The sequence below is a fragment of the Enhydra lutris genome, unplaced genomic scaffold, assembly GCF_002288905.1.
Source record: "Enhydra lutris kenyoni isolate GAN:26980312 unplaced genomic scaffold, ASM228890v2 scaffoldscaffold21, whole genome shotgun sequence".
Classification (NCBI taxonomy): domain Eukaryota; kingdom Metazoa; phylum Chordata; class Mammalia; order Carnivora; family Mustelidae; genus Enhydra; species Enhydra lutris.
The window spans coordinates 6,112,969-6,134,241 of NW_019154105.1; the positions used below are offsets into that span (position 1 = coordinate 6,112,969).

At 49.9% G+C, this 21,273-nt stretch overlaps 1 protein-coding gene across 1 annotated transcript in view; it reads right to left on the bottom strand.

Annotated features, from left to right (window-relative positions):
• Nucleotides 1-2,748: 2,748 nt before the first annotated feature.
• The window catches only part of LOC111149206 (protein Shroom3-like), a 54,847-nt gene continuing 36,322 nt past the window's right edge, over nucleotides 2,749-21,273 (bottom strand). Inside the window, exons 6-10 of the mRNA XM_022506150.1 lie at nucleotides 20,223-21,122; nucleotides 18,608-19,096; nucleotides 15,815-15,965; nucleotides 5,872-6,144; nucleotides 2,749-3,569 (exon numbers count right to left, since the gene is read on the bottom strand). Of these exons, the coding sequence (XP_022361858.1) occupies nucleotides 3,201-3,569; nucleotides 5,872-6,144; nucleotides 15,815-15,965; nucleotides 18,608-19,096; nucleotides 20,223-21,122 (2,182 nt within the window). The 3' untranslated portion in view covers nucleotides 2,749-3,200. The remainder of the gene's footprint in view (nucleotides 3,570-5,871; nucleotides 6,145-15,814; nucleotides 15,966-18,607; nucleotides 19,097-20,222; nucleotides 21,123-21,273) is intronic.

The following is a 21,273-nucleotide window of genomic DNA, read 5'->3' on the forward strand; positions in this document are numbered from 1 at the left end:
TTCACAGCTTTCCTGAGTACCAGCGTGGGGACTATTTTAAGGCCTTCCCCACCCAGCACTTCTGATGGGACCTGGTAAAACAGACCGTTATCGACTGCGGTCAAACATCCTTGAAGTCTTGACCAACAACATGCTCAGGGTCAATTTGCTTATGATCTTGGCCGAAGATATTGTTGGGAAGAAAAATGATGACTTCTACTGTAGACGACTGCTTGTTTTTGTTGCCGCTGTTGTTTTTAAAGATTTTATTTATTTGAGAGAGAGAGCACAAGCAAGAGGGAGTGGCAGAAAGAGAGAGAGGGAGGAGGAGACTCCCCGCTGAGCAGGGAGCCCGATGTGGAGCTGATTTCCAGGACCCTGGGATCATGACCTGAGCCGAGACACTTAACCGACTGAGGCACCCAGGCGCCCCTTGATGATGGTTTTTCATAGTGGAAAGGGAATGCAAAATAGAAAAGAGATAGAGAACAGACCTGCTGTTGAGCTAAAGGCATTTAAAAATTATGATAAAAATTATGTTAGTGGTTTCTTGTCAAGCAAAGGTCAAGTCCTGCTACAGTAAATATCACATCTCCTAAGAATTAGTTTTCAGAGTTGCACTGGATACCTCCCTCATTTCATGTAACGACAGAAAAACATTTCAGTGTAGCAAAGAGACGGTGTCCTAGGCATGTTCTGTGATTCGGGGCTCTTGTTTCATGGCAAGCAGCAGCATCTACTACTCTGAGGGTCATTTACTTTGACATTTGTAAATTAGAAAAGTGATTGAAAAGGACTTGCAAAGTGTCCCCAGTCAAATTCTTCAGGAGAATTATTTTGGAGATAGTTGGGAATGTGGGCAGCCCCAGAATCCCCCCGAGGAATTTCACTGGGAGTAGCTGAAGACATTTACTGGCTGACTCCCACATGGTCTGGTGGAAGGAGTCAGTATCAACAAGACACAGTTCATTACCAACTACCGGTGATCTGGGGCTCCTGTGTTGGTCTAAGTCTGAATAAATGTCAGAAGCGCTCTTTTTCTCTATCTCAAATGACCATGTGGTGTGGCTGCTGAGCACTGCCACTGGTTCCACTGAGTCCCTGGGAAACGGGACCTCTGGTTGTAGAAGCTTTTGACAACATTCCTGGAACACAGAGGTGCTGTCTTCCTGTATCCATGGGAGTCAGCATCTAGCCTCTAAGAAGGAAAGAACAGCTTTGGTTGATTGCTCACAAGAAATGTCTGGGTGGCCTGTTGGTTCTAAGCTCATCAAAACACATCCGTATTCGGGACCAACACTACAGTTTTGAAGTTCTTAACCAGAAGATACAGTTCATTAAGTAATTAAAATGTGTGAGGGGAGAAAAGGGCATCTGGTCTCTCATGTAAGTTTTACTCGTCAGTTCTCTGTAGTGCTTGAAGACCGCATTGGCAGAGGCGGCCACCAGCCATGGGTCAAGCATATGTGAAAACAAACTAAAGCAAAGCCCAGGATGCGCCACCACCTGCTGTAAGGGTGAGGCTGCTGTCCTCTCTGGCGGCCATCAGCATAGGCTGGCCATTGGCCCCAGCCTTCTCCCACCTCCTAGTCTGTTTGAATAGACTTACAACTTGGGCTCTAGAGTACCCTCCAAAAAGTCATTATTGGGAAGGAAAATCATAGTCTTAGATGCACTGTGCAAATGTCAGGTTGATAGTGCACAATCAGTCTTCAGATATTAAGAAGGCTGTTTTTAACGGTTGATAGGCTTGACAATTTAGGAAAACTTTTTAAGATTTTATTTATTTATTTGACACACAGAGAGAGAAAGCACAAGTAGACAGAGAGGGGGAAGCAGGCTCTCCGCTGAGCAGAGAGCCCAATGTGGGGCTCGATCCCAGGACCCTGAGATCATGACCTGAGCCAAAGTCAGAGGCTTAACCCACTGAGCCCCCCAGGTGCCCAGAAAAACTTTTTAAAAAGCATCATTAAAACATAAAGTCTTAAGAAAAAACAGGAGGGTGATGGGGGGAGCACTTGGGTGGCTCAGTTAAGTGTCTGCCTTTGGCTCAGGTCATGATCCTGGAGTCCCAGGACTCCCAGGGAGTCTGCTTCTCGCTCTGACCCTCCCCCCTCTTGTGTCCTCTCTCTCTCTCTCTCTCAAATAAATGAATAAAATATTTTAAAAAAGCATCATTAAAACAGCCTCATAGTTTAGCTCTTAAAATAGGTTACATTTAGCCCAAATCCCACGCAGAAGGACAGCATGAGTTTACTTCTGATTGGTTTGGTTTCTGACTTTCCTCTTATACAGGTTGGAGAGCTGTTGTCCTTGTTAGTAACATGGAGCTTTATCTCCCCAGCATGGTGATAATGCCATGAAACACTAGGAAATGATGTGATAGCCGTGTTTCACAAAATCTTCCTGGGCAAGGTGTAGTGTTCCAGTTGGTTGTAGAGGAAAGTGGTGATGACTGACAGCAGTGGAAACAGGGATTCCCCATTACAAATTTTAACATGAGCGCAGAAGCTCTGCTCATATGTGTATACATAAGACCGACAAGCCAAGGGTTGAAGAAAAAAACAGAAGTCTCCACGCTCAATGTGACTATCTTTGGAATTCTTCATTTCATTAAGGTTTTCACGAAATACAAAGCTCAAACACAATTGTCTACGTCCACCACAAAACAGAATCAGATAAGTGGTTAGCACACAAACAATGATCTTTTTCATTTATAAAATATAAATAACAATGTTCAAGGTTTTACAGTTTTCTCCTGTGTGTGTGTGTGTGTGTGTGTGTGTTTAAGGCTTTATGTTGCAGACCCTTCATGATACAAGTGAGTACTTGTAGCTGTCGTCAGGACACACCGCCCACAAGCAAGGAAGGCCACTGTGGATACATTCCTGAGCGTTACACACACTCATCTGCGTTGCCTCCGCCTGTTAAGAACTAAACAATCAGACGCCCTCCAATCAGTGCTCACAGTTTCATTGATTTTCCTTCTACTAGAAAGTGAGACTAGAAAGGGGTAAGTTCCCAGCAGCATTCGAGCTCTCAGATCAGTCGTGGAAGGCGAGAAGGAAAGACAGCTTTTTCCTGGATAGAATTTTTTTCCTTTTATCCAGAAAACCCCCAATGACCCATACAATTTAAACAGTGGTTTGTACTAAGACAGTTTTCAGATTAAATAGTGTTGAGAGAAAGGGTGATCTTTTGGTTGGGTCTTTTCGACGAGGTTAAAGTGGAGAGGTTAACGCCGGGAAAACCCCACTCACAGCACAGCCCGCAGCAGGAGCTGTCTCGCTCTCGAGGTCTGGGGGCAGAGCCAAGGCCCCCGCCTTGGGGATGAAATCCGAGGGGAGGCTCTCCAGCAGACACTTGACTTGCTCCTGGCCCAGCTTGATCTTGTCGTCCAGCTCGCGCTGCTCGATGAGGAGTGTCGACTTCATCTTCACAAAATGCTGGTAGTCCTGGAGTTGCTCCTCGGAGAGGTAGTTGGCCAGGATGTCCAACACCACACGTTCCCTTCGGTCCAGGTTCTCCTTGAGCTCCCGGGCATCCTCGTGCTGTCCGGCCAGGACCTTCCTCTTCTCACTCAGAGAGCTCTGCCAGGGCAAAGCAAACGGGTCAGCAGAGGGCGAGGTGGGGGAGGGAAGCTGTCTGCAGAGACCCCTTTCCCGGGACTGTGAAACGTCCGGGTTTCCGTGCCAGTTGCCGCTCTAGAGTCGGGAGACTTTGAAAATCAGTTTCATACCTTCTGTTGCGTGCATACCGATCTCAACTTGTCCAGTCATACAGCCGCTTTAAGAGACAGGACAATAAACTGGCGGGGGAAAAGCTTGACTTGGGGCTTCTAGATTTAAAAGGACAATCAGTGACTCCACTGACATGAATACTTAGGGGTCACAGGTACCCGGATGAGGGGTCACAAGCACAGAGATACAAAGCAGGATGGTGGTTGACAGCTGGGGGGCAGGGGTGAATGGAGCTGTTTCATGGACACAAAGTTTCAGTTTTGCAAGAACAATTCTAGAGCTCAGTTGCACAGCAACGTGAATATACCTAACACTGCTGAACGAACACTTCAAAATGGCTAAGAAGGCACGTTTTAGGTTGTGTGTAGTTTACCATGATAAAAAACTGAAGGGGGTTAAAAAAGGACCAATCTTCAAGCTACCTTGAGTATAAGTATTTGCATTTATAGCGGTTCGCAAAGTGTAGACACGGGCAGCAGCATATCTGGAGAATTTGTTACAAATGCACATTTTCAGGCCCTGATCCACCTACTACACCTAAAGGTTGGGACCCAGAAAGCTGTTTCAGCCTCCCGGGGGACGGATTCTTCTGCAGCTGGAGACTGAGGACCTCTGCCCTGAGCCACAAATAACACTGAGAATGTCCCCTTTCCCATATCTAAAGAAATCTGTTTCTAGTTTTCAGTCCTCTGAGTCAAACATGAGAGGAGTTCTATTTAACAATGATTTCATATTCTGAGCATTTCTTATATAAACCCAGGGGGAAGGTAGCATGTTATCTTTAGGGCTAATTTACTTTATAATAATCTTTAACGTGGATTTTTTTTAAAAGATTTTATTTATTTATTCGACAGAGATCACAAGCAGGCAGAGAGGCAGGCAGAGAGAGAGGAGGGGAAGCAGGCTCCCTGCTGAGCAGAGAGCCCGATGCAGGGGTGGATCCTAGGACCCTGAGCCGAAGGCAGAGGCTTTAACCCACTGAGCCACCCAGGCGCCCTAGACTTTTTCTGTTTGGAAAAAAGACCTCTTCCTTTTCATGTAATGTGTAGGAGAAATAAATGGGAAGTCCCTAGTGGCTCTGAACGAGAGAGCTGTAGATAGGAGACGGAGCAAGACAGCAAAGAAGCGTCCTGATGGCTGGGGTGCTTGTCAACTTCTGGTGTAAATATTCAGGTACAGTAGTCACAGCCCTGTTGATGGTCTCACTTCTCTTGGTATGTTCCCTGGGGGCAGGGATCTGCTTTGCTCCCAGTCGCATCCCATGAGCCCACTGGCGTACATTAGACACCCAGCATTTGCCGTAAAGCAATGGGGTGAGCGGGTGGGGGCGCCTGGGTGGCTCAGTCGGTGAAGCGGCTGCCTTCTGCTCAGGTCATGATCTCAGGACCCTGGGATCGAGTCCCGTGTCAAGCTCGCAGCTCAGCGGGGAGCCTGCTTCTCCTCTGCCTCTGCCCCTCTCCTTGCTTGTGCTCTCTCTCCCTCAAATAAATACATAAGATCTTTAAAAAAGATGAGTAGGTGAGGAATGCTCTGTAGCTAAGGAGTTAGCATGCGGCAGGACCCCTCACATCTGGGCTCTGTCACTTGCTGGCCTGTTGTGAGGACTCAGGAGCCAGAGATGAAGCACGTAAGCCCGCCGTGCTGGGCAAAGACGCAGGCCCTGGACATCACCCGGTGTCGCCGCCACTCTTACACCTGCCCGCTCCCTCCAGCAGGGGGCGCACTGGGGACACCTGGGTGCACCTTCACCGAGGGCCTGTGGCCCCGCAAAACACTGGCAGGTTCCCCGGACCTGGAGCCCTCCTTCCCGCGCCCTCTCCTGTGTCCCAGTGGTTCTCTGTCCCCCTCTCTTTCTCTAATATCAGCCCCCACCATGCTGTTGTCTCTTCCTTTTCCTGGGATAGAAAGAAGGAGAGACACCCTGGCCCCTGTGCTTTTACTTTCCTAAGCATTCCCTGAGCCCCAAGTGCCAGCCTTCCCTTTCGGCGTGCAAGACGCCTCCTTCTGTGTTTCCTGGTAACCTGTACTCGGGCTCTCTCTCCGCCCCCGGGACTGTAATCTTCTCCAGGGAAGGGCTCTGTTTAATGGCACCCGTCTGTGTGCACGGCTTCCCGGGGAAAAACGGGGGGCCCTGAAGCCCCGCGCCACCTACCCTTTCCTCGCGGCTGGCATCCTCGCCGAGGCCACTCAGGACGTTCTCCACGCGGGCCAGGCGCCCCGAGAGGGACAGCAGCAGGTTGACCACCTTGTCCAAGTCCCCGATGAACATCTTGTACTTGTCAAACTCGTTGGGCTTGCAGAGCTCCCGGATCAAAGCCTCCACCTCTTCCCCCAAGGCATTATTGAGCTTGATGTCCATCAGGAGACTCCCTTTCGCTTCCCGGAGGGTCTCAAGCTTGTGGGTGAGGCTCCCAATGAGCTCGGCCTGTAATGACAGAGGGGACAACAGCGAAGCTTGGTCAGTGGCGTTGCCAGTGGAGGGAGGACTGACCTCTCCCCGCCACATCTTGTCTTCAGGGCTCAGCTGAAGGTCCCCTAATCTGTAGGGACCGCCCCCAACGTTAGGCCACAATATTTCTTCCTTTCCCTGAATGTCTGCCTTTCTCTGAATCTTTCCCTTGACTACAGTCACCTCGTAACGTGTCCCAGTCGTCATGCCACATATGCCGCTGCCTTCCCAATGGGCTTGTTAACTCGGTTTTGAAAGGCTTTTCAAGACGTGCTCTTTTGATCCTGACAAATAGGCAAATAGGGTAAATATTTCTTGTTTTCCAGGTAAAGAAGCCAAGAGTTGAAGGAATTAAGGGACTTGCCCCAGGTCAGAGAGCTGAGCGGACTACGAACGTTAGTTACCATCGACGAGAGCAGTTACTGTGTGTCAGGAACCACACGCGGATCATCTCCCACAGTCGCCCCAACAGTGGTGCTGGAGGTACTATTTTATCCACAAGTGCAAGCAGAAGAAACACACTTAGGTGAGGGGATGGGCCAGATGCACGTACCATCAAGGGGCTTCCCTGAACTCAAGCCAGCCTGCTTTAACAGTGATCTTGTATGTCTGCCCTTGTGAATATTCACTGGGACCTTTATCAGAAGTCAGCCCCATGATCTTTCCACTGCACTGTCTTCAGTTGCCTGAGCTGTATAATTTGCCATCTTTATTGCACATTTCTATCCATGCAGAACAATTCAGCAAACATCTGATATATTTAATTGAAGGAATGAAGTACAGGTCTTAGTGGTTTCAAGTTTGACGACATTTCTTTTTTTTTTTTTTTTTTAAGATTTTATTTATTTGATAGAGAGAGAGAAAACTCACAAGTAGGCAGAGAGGCAGGCAGAGAAAGGGCGAAGCAGGCTCCCCACTGAGCAGAGAGCCCGATGCCAGGCTCGATCCCAGGACCCTGAGATCCTGATCTGAGCTGAAGGCAGAGGCTTAACCCATTGAGCCACCCAGGCGCCCCATGTTTGACGACATTTCTATTAAATGTCTACTACTTTGCTACAAGAAAAATTAAACTTTGTGATTTTTTAAATTAGGCTTTTGTTTTTCTCTTAGCCTAAGGTAGCCAGATGGAGAAAGAACATAATCTTTTTTTGGTTAAAACCTATTTCTTTAGTGACGCCTGGGTGGCTCAGTTGGTTAAGCATCTGCCTTCGGCTCAGGTCATGATCCCAGGTCCTGAGATTGAGACATGCATCAGGCTCCTTGCTCAGCAGGGAGCCTGCTTCTCCCTCTGCCTGCCGTTGCCCCTACTTGTGCTCTCTCTCTGACAAATAAATAAATAAAATCTTAAAAAAAAAACAAACCCTATTTCTTTAACCACTAAAATGGTTCTAGCTCAAAAAAAATTTTTTATGCATTTATATAAAACCAAGCCATGTGGCATCAGTTGGAAACTTGGTAAAAAATAATCACAGGTTTTTGATGTTCAAGTAAGTCTTCATTTTTAGAGGAAGAAAAAGAAGTAGAAAAAGAGAAAACATTTGGACTAATAGAATGTAAGGGTTCTGAGGACTTTCTGTACTATTTCTATAACATCACCCGAAAATGCAATAATCACAATGATAAGGGCGAAATATTTATTTCTCCATGATGCACCCATCTTGAAGCTGGGCCATGGGGACACTCCAATCTTCCGGTCTGAGTAAAGTTCATAATGTCCTTGAAATGTCCAAATTCTGGCTTGCATGGTGACAACTTGTCTCTCGACTTGCCTAATCCCAAAGGCTAAAGGGTGACTAAAATATCCCCATCTGCTGCACTAACTCCTCGTAGCTTATCATCTCCAGCTTTCCTGTTTGGTTAAGACAAAGTCAGTCAAGGATAATTTTAGTCATGGAAAAAGCCGTGCAGTCTATATTACTCCCCAGTGGAGGAGTCTGAACCCAGAAAAGTGCAGGTGGGAGAGAATATTGTTTCATTTTCCTTATGTTCTCCTGGAAAACTTACTTTCCAAAAAAAACCCCTACCAGTGCTGACTGGCGGCTCTGGTATTTGCCTGCCGCACAGCCAGCGAAGGAGCTTGGGCAGAACACCCAGCAGAGTGTGCTGATCCCGCACAGTGAGGCCGCTCCTGGCAGGAGAAGAGCAAGGATGGAAAGCAGGAGGGAAAATAAACACTGCCTGTGGTTACCTCTTCCATATTCCTGCTGGACACAGTTAAGAGAAGCCACATGTCATTACTGTGCCTCTCGGATAGACAGCGAGAGAGGCTGACCCGTGCATGAAGTCAGGCCCGACTTACAGGCTGCATTTCCCAGTTCACCCCTCGGTGTCACCGGATGGCACCTGCTCACAGAAAACCGGTTACCCCAAACCCAAGGAGGCAGGTGACTGCGCAGCAACACTGCTGTACTCCAGCGTCACGAAAAGGTCTCTGATTATTTACGTGTTGTGAGATCCATGTCAACCTCATGTCTGGAGCAATTTCTAGACAAGTCTTTTAAAAAACTAGTAGAAAGGAAAGTGGATAACGGCCTCGTGTTTTTTCTTTTCTAGAACTAGGACATCTTTGGAAACCAATATTGTGTCATTGGTTCTGGAACTCAAAGCACTTCTGTTAATAATTGTAATGGGTATCGTTAAAAATCCTCATGGCAGCCTCAGAAGCTGGTATTTTAGCGACAGGCATGCTGATTTCAAATTTTTGAAGGAACAGAGACCACTTAGGAGAAGTCTGCCCTCGCGCATTGGGCTGGGTTTCTGCTGGACTCGGCTCGCCAGTGCTCCCGGGCTCCCACGCAGTGCCGAAAGGGCTTATCAAGCAAGTGTGGCCTGGGGCTCGCCCCCCAAGAATGCGACACAGCTAACAGCAGACAGGGGTCAGGCTCAGCCATCTAATCCTCTATCTGTCCTCTGCGCTACACCCTGTTTTGGTTCTCAAAGACATCAACGCTGGGCAGAGCCGCAAGCCCCCCTATGGGAACTGATGTGTACACGGGGGCTTGGTGGTGTAAGGAGGAATGGAACGTGATGCGAGTGTCTGGGAATGATGCAGGCAGGATCCTGCGGGACGAACCAGTTCCCCCTTCGTGGCATTCTGATTTTCGAAGGCTCTCCGCTGGGCTGTAATGCGACGTATTAGCACATACGGCCAGGCTGGGGTGTACAATTACTGAGCAGTCACATCAGTCACGCCTGGCCCTGGCCCAAACGGTGCATATTTGGATGGCATTTTATTTATCTTTCTAATTAGCCTTTAAATTTTGGAAATTTGGCTTTAAAAAATGCAGTTAAAAGGGATGTGAGTAACTGAAAGCAACAAGGGAAAGTTGGCTGTACTCAGCCACCGTTTCTCTCCCAGGTAGCCCTCTTCAAAAAAAAAAAAAGCAACCAAAAAAACTCTAGCAACTTCTATCTGCAGAATTCACTGTGGGAGACACAATAGAGGTCTTTCTGGAGGGGTTTGTTTTAGCAACATACTCGTCTCCCAGGAGCTACTTAATTTGCAAAATCACTGACATTTATTCCCTTACCTCCTCAACGGGTGTAAAATGGTAGGTCCCCCTGGGTGAGATGCTACTGATAAGGGCTCCTGCGCTAACAGAGCCTCCTCTCCCACCCCACCATCCGTCAGGAGCCGAGGCTCTGATGGAAACCTCACCAGCGGGCAAGCCGCCCGAGCCTTCACGCCTCTGCTTTCTCACTCAGAGCCCGGGGATAACAACACCTGCCCAGAGCTAATAATGTTGGAAAGTTAAGCTTCTTCTCGGAGCTAGGCACCCTTTAAGCGCCCCACTGTTTGAGAACTCACGGCGACCCGATGAGAGAGGGACCCTCCTCATCCTGGTTCTACTAATGAGGAAAGTCGGGAGGACAGAGGTTATTGAACTTGCCGGAGTCAGGTCGTCTGGCTCCAGGGGTCAGGCTTTTCTTCACGGCCTTAAAATAGTTTCTAGAAAAGTTAGGAAGCTCGAACACAATAAAGCTTGCGCAAGCATTCTGGGACGTATAAAAGTGTTACACACTTTCACGTTATTCCTTTTTGTGCTGTCATTGATTCGGGAACAGTGTGACGGCAGCGTGACGCCTGCGGTGGTCAACTTCTCCCCTACGCGGCAACCCCTTTTGCCTCCTGCGCAGGGATTTGTGCTGACAGTGTGGCCGGTCAGGTCACTACTAACGTGGCTGGCCTCTGCCCATGGACCATCTTCACGTCAAGTAAGAGTAACTCCAGACTCCCAGCCGCGTGGCCAGAGTTGGGGGCAGAGAGGAGTTGAGGCTCCTGCTAGTAAAAATGAGAAAGACCAAGATATTCCACCGTCGGCTTTGCTGTTGTTTCTTTGTGTGGCTGGTTTTAAATGGGAGGATCCGGGCAGTAGCACACGGTTGTTTTCTCAGCGGAATTTCACCCCAGAGAGAAAAGTCAGGGGTGATTTTTGTCCCAGTGACAGAATTGGGATCAAACCTCCACTCCCTGCTGGGTGACCCGAGCGAAACAGAAGGATCCTGGGGACTCGACTGCCCTTTCAAATGTTCTCTGGCGCGGTCTCTGCCAAGAGTGTCTCCTTCTCGTTCCTTCCCTCTCAGCAGGGCCTGTCGGCAGAACGCTGTCCTGCTCACCTAGCGCGGTCTCTTGGTTCTGGGTGTCAGGCGTCGCTGACACAGAAGAAACAATATTGAATTTCTTTAAATTCAACTAAGCCCATCATCCTCCCTCCCTAAAGGACCTCCCAGTTTTCCCTGTTTCAGTAAGGTCAGTTCCAGGCCCGGAACTCGAGAGGCAGCCCTGACCCTCCTCTCTCCACCACGCGCTGTGTCTAATCTGTCCCCAGTTCTGTCCGCTTTGCTCCCCGCGCCTCCATCTGTTTCTCACGGGTCCCAGTTTCACAGGTAGCATCACGTTCCCGAAATGGCCTCCCAACCGCCTCCTCTTCCTCCGGTCTTCCTCCACAGCTGCCAGGCACGGTTCTAAACGGCCAGTCTGCCCCAGCTGTCTCCCTCCTGGTACATCCTGGGGAGGGGGAAGAGCGAGGAACGCCTGACCTTGGCCAGGGTCAAGGTACGCCCACCACAGCCTCCCTCCCGCGTGGCACAACTAAGCCCCTGGACTCTGAAGGGGGCTCTGTCAAGCTAAGGGCGGCAGTGCCGGGGCAGGGAGCCAAAGGTGAAGCAACGACCCAGAACCGGGGCTAGTTTCCTGCCTCCCCCTTTAAGCTCTTGCTCTGACCAGGGCCGACTTGCACACAGGGTGCGGCAGCAGAACTCTGAGAAAAGCCCTGCCTTTAAAACAAGAAGACCAGAAAAGGGGCCTCTGGGAGCTCAAGAATGCGGGGAAAATCCTGTTTGGACCGTCCTTTTTCTCTCCTCCTAGTCCTGGTTCCCAAGAGTAGACTCCCCGAGCTGCACACTGCAGTGATGGCACAGGCACTGAAAACCCCAAGAAAACCTTCTTTCTGTTCCGAGGCACTGGCCTGAACAGTGTGAGGGGAATCCCCCGTTTCTTCTTTCTTTCATGGAGGGTGGTCCCAGTCATGCGGAACAGCAGAGCAGCACAGGCGGCGATAATCAGAAGAACTTATCTTTCCAGCCAGAGGCCCAGGCACAGGGGCTGCTGGGAGCCAGGGAATGTGGGGGAAAATACCAGACAGGAGACAGCTGGAAAGAAGATCCCCAAATTCTGTGTACGAACTGACATTGCCTACGCTCAGACTCAAGGTGTATGTGTGTAGGACAGACCCAAACCGGCACAGAAAAGGCCGTGAGAACTGAACTATATGCTAGAAGCAACCACCCAAGTCCCAGGCTAACCTCTGAATGGTGCATGTTTGGGACAGACCTGTACAACACAGCAAAGGCTCTGCAAATGAAAGTGATATTGGAGCCTGCACCCAAAGTTGGGGCAGAACTTATAGTCTGAAACTGGATAGTCTGCCTGCTAAAATAAAAACAAAAAATCCATTTAGAGGATTTTAACAGAACTCAAGATCTCACAACATAATACCCCAAATGTTCTGAATACAAAATCAAAATTGCCCAATTAAAAAAAAAAAAAAAACAACAACACACAAACAGTAAAACTGTGAGCAATTCCCAGGGGAAGACCATTAACAGGTGCTAACCCCAGTGTTGGGATTACCAAAGTCCTTAAAATAGCTTTTATAACCTTCCTCCAAAGAAAAAGTAAACACCCTTGAAATGAGGACAGAAGTTGTTGGCAAAGAAATAGACACTACAAAAAACCTAACTGAATGGAGGATGCTTGGGTGGCTCAGTCGGTTAAGCATCCGATTCTTGATTTTAGCTTAGGACATGATCTCAGGGTTGTTGAGATCGAGCCCCATGTCAGGCTCTGCTCAGCACAGAATCTGCTTTGATTCTCTCTCTCCATTCCCCCTCTGACCCTCTACCAACTTATTCTTGCTCTCCTTCTCAAAATCTAAAAACAAAAAACTAACTGGAAATTTGGGATCTAAAACCTAATTTGAAATTAAGAAAATCATTGGCAGAATAAAGACAGACCTATAGAAATTATCTAATCTGAAGAGAGCTTCAGGGAGGTCTAATATTTGTGGTACTCGAGTCCCAAAAGGAGAAGAAAGATTAGTGCATGAAAAATATTTGAAGACATAATGATGGCTGAAAAGTTCCTGAATTTGGTGAAAAACATACATTTACAGAATCAAGAAGTTAGTAAATGCCAAATAGGAGAAACCAAAGAAAATCAGGCCCATGCAGATCATAATTGTACTCCTGAAAACCAAAGATACAGAAAAAAAAAAAAAAATTTAAAGCAGCCAGAGAAAAACAACACATGGCATATAGGAGAAATAATACTTAAATGACTGTGCATTTCTCATCAGAAACCATGGGAGCAAGAAAGTGGAGCAACAATTCTAAATTGCTAAAAGAAAAAGAACAGTCAACTCGGAATCCCATATCCAGTGAGAATATCCTCCAGGAAGAGCAGCAGAATAAAGACATTCCTAGACAAAAGCTAAGAGAAACTGTCACCAGCAGACCTATTTTAAGAGAAATGCTGAAGGCATTCTTTCAGGCTGAAGGGAAGAAAGACCGCAGAGAAATCTGGAACTTGAAGAATGAAGAAGAGCAGCAGAAATGTGCAGCTGAGAGCCATCTGGATCACCGATGATCTCTTGGGGAAAGCCAATTCTGAGAAACAACAGATTCTTTCTGCCTTTTGAAATATTCCACTAAGTCCCTAAGCCAAAGCTTCTGGCCTTCAGAACAAAGAATCACGGGATCTGTTGAAGCAGATTTTCGCCCAATAGATACGGCAAGGTTAGGCAGATGATTTAAACTTCTAGTTATTAGACCATCTTCAGTTACATTCAGACAATGAAAGGGTTTCATCCTTTAATGCTTACACTTGGAACGTGATAATCCATTATCTATGATGTATAAATAAAAATACGTTGAAATAAAATTGTGGTCAAATGCTAATTTAAATTTTTAAAAATATTAATTTTAAATTGGGACTCTAGTTTCCACAGACTCCTAGTGAATTTCATGCCCAGAAATAGAGCTTAGGTTATTAATAACTTTAAATCTCAGGTAACAAACTATTACCTTACAAAAGTTAGTGGAAAGCTGTGCTCTACCTTGGAACAATCTTGACCCAGCATCGTTTTTTAAAATCACGCTTAGAAAAGTTTGTTGTATGTGCATCAGGAAGGGAACTGCATTTTCAACTCGATGATGCCTGCCACATCACTTAAAACACATATAATTTGTTTCCAGATCAGATATGTAAATGCAAATGACAGCAGTGAAAATTCTGCCACACACGAATAAGCGTGCAGTTCATTCAAAACCTCTCCCAGGGTCTTCTGTCAACAGTAAGATCCAAACTCTTCAGCCTTTCACACAGAACCCCGCGTGACCTCCATGACCCTCTGGCTCCCTTGGAGCCTCCCTCCCTCATCTTCTGGGATCCATCACCTTCCTGTGTGATCCTCTAACTTTGCTAATTTCTAAGTGAGGCGGGAGGCTTTTTGTTTTACATCCCCAAATATCAAACTGCTGGCAAAAGCTTTCTGTGGTACACACACCCTATGTTTCTCCAGGTCTCTCTCTAGGCCAGGCCCTTTGTCTTGACTTCTCCTCTTGCCCTGACCCCTTCTGACCCATTCCGATAACTTGGGTGTAAAATGTGGCAATACAGGTGTGAGGAAGTTTTGTGGAAATAAAGGTAATATGGCCCTATGAAAAACAGGGCCCACGCCTAACAAGACGTGCTTAGTACACGGTAACTACTGTTATCTCCTGTGAGTATTAATCTTCTGTGCCCTAATATTTTCGGTTTAAAAATACTTTTGCCACATAATCAACAGAGTGAGAGGCTGATAATAAAGTGATAGAAATGCGTGTTGTTTTTTTTTAAAGCAATGAGTAATTTGTCCCACTGCTACTGTAAAATAGGATACGTGTACCTGCAAAAAATAAAACCCCCCAAACCTGTCAGATACTCAGTGAAAGGGCTCATGACACCCCGGTACCTGTAATGGTGTTTATAGAGCCCCCTTTCTGGGATAAATACAGACAGCCCAGAGCAGGTGGGTTTTTTCCCCTGACTGGAGGGCCCATTAAATGGGGGCCTTTGGCGGGACTGGAGTAAGGGACATGCCAGAAGGTGTGCCATGAAGCAGATGTTTACACAGGAAAACCTTGGGCTGGGAGAGCGTGGTACCAGGGTGGCCGCATCTGCGTGTCGGCCGTGCGCTTGGGAGCCGGAGGAGCGAGGGCAGTGCGAGCTGCTCTGAGATCCCTAAACCCTCCTGCCCCATGACTCGTGGCTCCCAGGGTCTGTATCCTGCGGCCTCAATCCGCAGGGAAGGAAGCCGGAGAGCTTAGGGACCCGGAGAGTAAATGAAACAGAATCAGGTAAGAAAGCTGCTCCTGGACTTGGTACCACGGAGAGCCACTCACATTCCAAGCGCAGCAAGGGACGTGCTTTAACAAAGAGCCCTTTGAAGGGATCGAGGCCCCTCTGGGGCTGCAGGGAGGAGAGTGGAATGGCGAGAAGGTTCTCCCCTGCAGGCACAGCCGGGCTTAGAGCGCCCGGGGTGCGGGAAGACAGGCGGCATCAGTCATTTTTAAAATGCTTTGCATGTGAAACTTCTGCAGGGCCGTCCCTGCGCGCAGCTAACTTCCAGCGGTGCTTCCAAGCCCTTCACCGGGCGCTGCGGAGAGCACTGGGGGACCCGGAGATTAACGCCACCTTTTCTCACGAGCGTCTTTGGACGGTCGGTCTTTTCCCTTAACGTTTCTACATTTTCCCAGTTCTGTGGTCCTTCTGACCATGAAACATGAAAGGAAAATGACACTGACCGTGGGCACCGCTGGGCAGCCCTGAGTGCTGGGTCTCTGTGTTGGATTAAGAGTCAGGGCACCCGGGTTCAGTCTCAGCTCTGCAACCTCTAGGAAGGGACCCTCACTTGTGTAAAACTGCGAATGACAGGAAAGCTGTGAGAAATCACTAAATGCCATGAAGTCGAGAGCCTGGCGACGGCATGGGCGGGGCTGCTGATGCCACAGGCCCTTCTTCCTCTCCTGCCCTAAGGGGCCAGGAACCTTCCTAGGACCTTGGCTACCTTTGGGGGAGATCAGAACACAGGCCCCCGTTCTTTACCTTCTTTTCATTGACGTCCACCTGCTCCTCCTCCTCGCTCACGTCCGCCGGCATGGCCTTGATCTTGTTCAGGAGCTCGGCCTTGGGGGCAGACACACGGTAGTAGGCCGGGCAGTTGACCAACATGCCCACCGCTTCCCTGTCTTCACCCCTGCATCGTAAGAACAAAAGAGTACACAGCACATTCAAGAAGCTTCGCTTGACCACCTGCTGCTCCTTCAGAAATGTGTGAAAAATTCTATTCAGTCCCTTCCCAGAAATTAGATGAATAAATATTTACTGAGGGATTACACTGCGTAGGGCTCTTCATTCCAGGCAGACGTGCTCTGGAAAACGCCAAAGGCCATACTGGGGAGACTGGGAGTCAGGCCTGCGGATCTCCCCGATGCCTCTGGGTGAGTCCTGTAGCCTGCCTGTGCGTTTCTCCTTTTGTGAAAAGTGTAAGAACGATGCTGACTCCCTATTTCCCAGAGGGGCCCTGGGGCAGCCGTGACTCCGTGAACGTGGAGGTATTTTCAAGGGGCTGCGCGCATCTCAGACTGCGGTCTCGGCCTCCCAGGGTCAGAGAACCTTCCCAACTCCTGCCATAACTGTTGACTGGACGCGGCATCGTCCCTTCTCATGGGAGCGCGCCATCCCGGACGAGCCCAGGAAACCTAGAGCCTGCTGGTCACTGCGCACAGGACGCCAAGTTGACTCCTTCGTTACCCAGCGGGGGTGCCAAGAGTTTGGAGAACAAACCAGGAATTGAGAAACGCGGTATCGAGTTAGCGTTCTGTGCTGTACTATAACCAAGCTGTCTCTCCGGGTGTAAGTCAGGTGCTACCAGCTGAGTAAATGATGCACGGGAATGGGTTAGGTTCTCTTGCAGAGGTACTTCAATCTGGTGACTTAATATCTAGGCCAACATTTTGCTGTGGCATAAAGACCCACCAAAGAAAGTCATTTTTACTAGTCTCCGGCTTGCTAGGACTATTCTTCTAAGCAATATGGTTTCGTGTTAAATGTTCTAAGCAACATTTAATTCACTTAACTGAAAAAACTGGAAAAGCTCTTCTGGTACGCTTTTCCACCCAGATATACTCATTGCAGAACAAATCGGCTTCTCGAGCATTTAACTAACTAACTAACCCTCCCGAAGGCTGTCTGCTGAGTCGCACACACACCAGGACAATGGTCCTTCCCACCAGAAGAGGGCGCAGGCCACCCTCTTGAAGTTCCTCCCGCCAGTCTCAGGGCTGCAAGTTAGGTGACTTTTCCGTTCACTTCTACATTGAGAACGCGAGCTCTCGAGATGATGCTAGGAAATGCTCAGCTGAGGATGTATCTGTAAGTTACTTTGGCCTTTCTACAGCAAGAGGTCAGAGAACAGAACGGATGGCAGGTCCTGACGTTGATCTGCTACAGACACGCATAGTTAAGGGACCGGCACACCCACAGAGCCCCATGCTTGGGTCCCTCATGGAGGCCAGCAGACTGGCTGGCACGTTGGAGATACTCAGTAAGCGTTTGCTGAACACATGACCCAGGATAAGTCACTTCACCTCCATCAGTTTCTGCCAAGTCTGAAGCGTGGGATGGACAGAGGGACAGTTCAGGCCTCGGACTAGAAGAGGCTCCAACCAGCTACCCGAGAGCTCGTAAGGACTCCCTAACTCTTCCTCCCCGTCCCGCAAGTCAAAGCATAGTACTCTTGCCAGTAATTTAGTTAGGACCAGTTGGAAATTTCTGAAAGGCAAGACCAAATTTAGATGAAACGCTGTTTTTATTTGGTCTAGAAGCCACTAACTATGCAGTTCCGGTCCCTCAATCCACATAGCTTTCATTGAAGATTAAAAAGAAAACAAAAACCACTTTAAACCTTTCCCAAGTTGGCCTTGAAGGAAATCAAATACGCAAGAAAATATTGCAATAACCCAGGAGAAATCAAAAGAACGACAAACACAGACCCCGGTGGCGGGGTGCTGGGACGCATCGCGCCGTAGTAATCACGCGCTCCGGGCACTGCAGGAGCAGAGGCTCCCGGCCAGACCCAGCCGTAACAGCGCGCCTCAGGTCCAGGTCCTCTGGATTTTCAGGATGAAGCAAACATCCAGGCTAACTCTCGGAATGTGGCTGCCAGTGTAGTTAACGAGCCCATTTGTCCAAGCTTCATCCTTCCCACAGTCTGTGCTCACCTCTGCCTGGAGGAGGTCTCTGATGTGCTCACCCCTTTCCCCTGCCCCTCAGCACAGACCCCCGTGGGGCTCTCTACTAAGATGACCTTGACCGAGAACGGACAGTTGCTTGTTCACCAAGCTGGGGACACTGCAAAGTCATTAAGAGAGCGGGCACGGTCATGGTGCCCAGTTCTAATCCAGAGGCCGCCACTCACGTGTTCTAGGACCTCGGTGGGGCACGGTCTTCATTTCTCTGTGCTCCAGTTTCCTCACTTGTAAAAGGGAGATAAAACTGGGAGCCACTTCAGGAGGTTCTTGTTGAAGACTGAATCAGATAATGCTCACACGAAACATCAACACAATGACCGACATGAAGAACTGAGCACTATTAACAGTATTAATGGCAGTTATCAGCACTACTACTATTTTTGTTGTAGGGCAAGTGCCTGGTAACTCATGGTCGGTCTGTCCCACGTCTCACTCCTCAGAGCCATTCTAAGGCTGCGATGGAGTGTCACTCTTGGGTCCGAGCCTCTGGAGGCAGGAAAACATCACGTAAGTTGTCCTAGACTTACCACCACCCCCGTGGAAGGAGTTTCAAACTCGGTCTCCGCAGGCATTCCCAGGGACTTACCTCTTGCCTTCATATCCTGAGCAGGTGACAGTTCTCTGCGTGGCCTTTCTCTTCGTGCTGTTCTCTTTCAGCAAGTTAACATCTCGGGGAAACAAACCTTCCATTAGGTCCATAGTTGTCTTCATTCTGGAGTCTGGATCCAAAATGTCTGCCAGAGATTTGTCTTGGTGGACGATTTCCTTGGCCAGAGCCTCTGTTCGGATGTCTTCTGAGGACTTCTGAGAGCCAGAACTGACTTTTTTTTCTAAACCTTGAGTCCCACAGACGGGGTTGTTGATGGGAGCTGGCTGCCCGGGGCTTGGCTGCTTGCCAAGAGCCCCATCAAGCTGGGGCAGAGCACCCGTGCTGGAAGGGGGGTTGGTCTCGTTGGCCTCTGAACCCTTGACAGAAGTTTGGGATCCGGAAGCCAGTGCCTGCCGGCCGGCCGAATGAACTATACTGGGAATACACCTTTCCTTGGCAACGGTCACCTCGGCGAATTTGCTGGAGCTGCTGGGGATATTAAAACAGAGAAGGTAAAAGAGGAGTCAGCAGAGAGGCAGGAAGACTCAGGGCTGTTGCTTCTCACGTGAGGAATGGAAGGACAAGGTAGTCATGCTCTGAGGTTATCATTCCCCAAACTGTAGGGTTCCTAAATGGCATCCTCCTCAGCCCAGCGCTGGTCACAGGGAAGCTGCGTGACTTTTTAAGGGGGAGGGATCTAGTGGGAATTCAGTTGTGGTGGATGTTGCAGTGAGATTCCAGAGCTTTCTGAAAGGTCCCAGGGAACAGAGGGCAGTGGTGCTACATCCCTCCCGTGGTGTCTAGAGGGAGTTGCCACTGAGGCAAAGTGTTCTTCTGGGGCTTGGAGATCACTTGTCCCAGGGAGCATTAGTTCGGAAGAGCTACCACCCATTCTCTTGGCTTCCACAAGATTTTCCCTGAACATAACTGACTTTTAGTTCTGTTCTTTGTCCTCTCCAATGGACATGGAGCGACTCTGGAAAGAAAGCTGACCACAGCCTGTCTGTAGTCCAACCTCTTTTTTTTTTGGAGTGAGGCTGCCTCCAGGCTATTCTACGCCTCCCTCTCTCTCCTTCTCTCTCCCTCTCACACACACACCCCGTGGGTTTCTAGCACGGCCTGAGGGTGGGCAGGCGAACCTGTTTTAGGGCGCGACGTCAGGAGGCCCACGGACACCCACAGAGAAGCCGTGCTTTCCAGTATCGGCTCTATCAGTAATAAAAGTGACATTCCTGTTTTCTCTGTCTTCCTCCTCTGCCTCTTTAACCGATCAGGAGCTCAAGCAGGGAAGAGAGATATTGCACCCTTGGAACTTATCACGCCCTCGGAAACGAACACTGCCCTCCGGCCGCTGGTGCTCACTTATCGCACTCTTGCTCCGCCGTCCCCCGTGCTAGGAACTGGCTAGCAAGGCAGCGACCAGCCAAAGTACACGAATGACCCTGTTCTGCCGGTTTCATCCCTCGAGTCTATACAGTCCCCCACCCCCAGAAGTCCGCTTCTGTGGCCAGCGGGAGGAGGGTCTGGGGAGGCTGCAGGGTGACAATCTCTTACCAGATGAGCCCTTTCCGGCCTCCGTGGGGTCTCGCCCTGCACGGAGTCGCCCGCTTACCTGGGACGGGGCCCCTTGTGAGCCTCACTGCCCGGTGCCACCGCGCACACAGCTTGGGGAGGAGGTGGGGGAAAGTCGTCCAAGCTATCCGCTGGGGTGTCCTGGCTCTGTGGAGGCGGCAGGGGTGGGGGCAGCTCAAACGTGGGGCAGGAGGCCGCACTGGGGTCCGAGTCCTTCACAAACACGTCGTCATCGTAGTCCTCCCGGGGTGGTGGGGAGGCCTGCAGGGCGGACTCCGATATCCGGAGGGAGATCCTCCCCGGAGTGCTCGGGGTTCCGAGCGGCGTGTCGTCAGGGCCGCTGCCCGAGCTCGGAGGGGCCTGCTGTGCTTTGTAGCGCTGCGGGCTTGCACACTCAGGTGAGGGAGAGGCCTCGGGGAGGTCGTCCTCCCTGGCCACGGGGGCCCACTTCACGCGAGGGGGGGCGGGCCACGGAGGGTGTGAGACCCGCCTCCTCGTTGCCTCTTCTGTTCCGTGCTCTGGGCTGTCGGGCTCGTGGCCTCTGGGACGGGCAGGCTGCACCAGGCTGTGACCATTGCTCCTGTGGGTCACTGCCAGGGTGTGGGGCAGGAGAAGCTGTTGCCCTGCCTGACCGTCCCTTCCAGCCGGCTGGTCGGCGGCAGCCTGCGAGCTCAAGGGAACGGGGGACGGCAGAGCTGAGCCGAGTGGGGTCAGGTGTGCAGCCCTGGTGTCTGTGAGTTGCCCCGGCACTCCCGTGGGCAGCAGACCAGGGCAAGGCGTTGTTCTGCCGGCCTGCCTCTGCGGGTCCAGGGCTCCAGGACACTTGCTGGGAACAGAGGCTCCGCCAACGGCTCTGTAGCCTGGACCACCCCAGCGAGGGCTAGGATGGTGTCTGAGCAACGGCATGTCCTCACCGCCTCTTTCTGAGCAACCGAGCGACCTGGAGGACACAGACCCGGGGTTACAGAGCGGGACACAGAACTGGGGTTACGGAGCGGGACACAGAACTGGGGTTACGGAGCGGGACACACACCCGGGGTTACGGAGCGGGACACACACCCGGGGTTACGGGGCAGGACACACACCCAGGG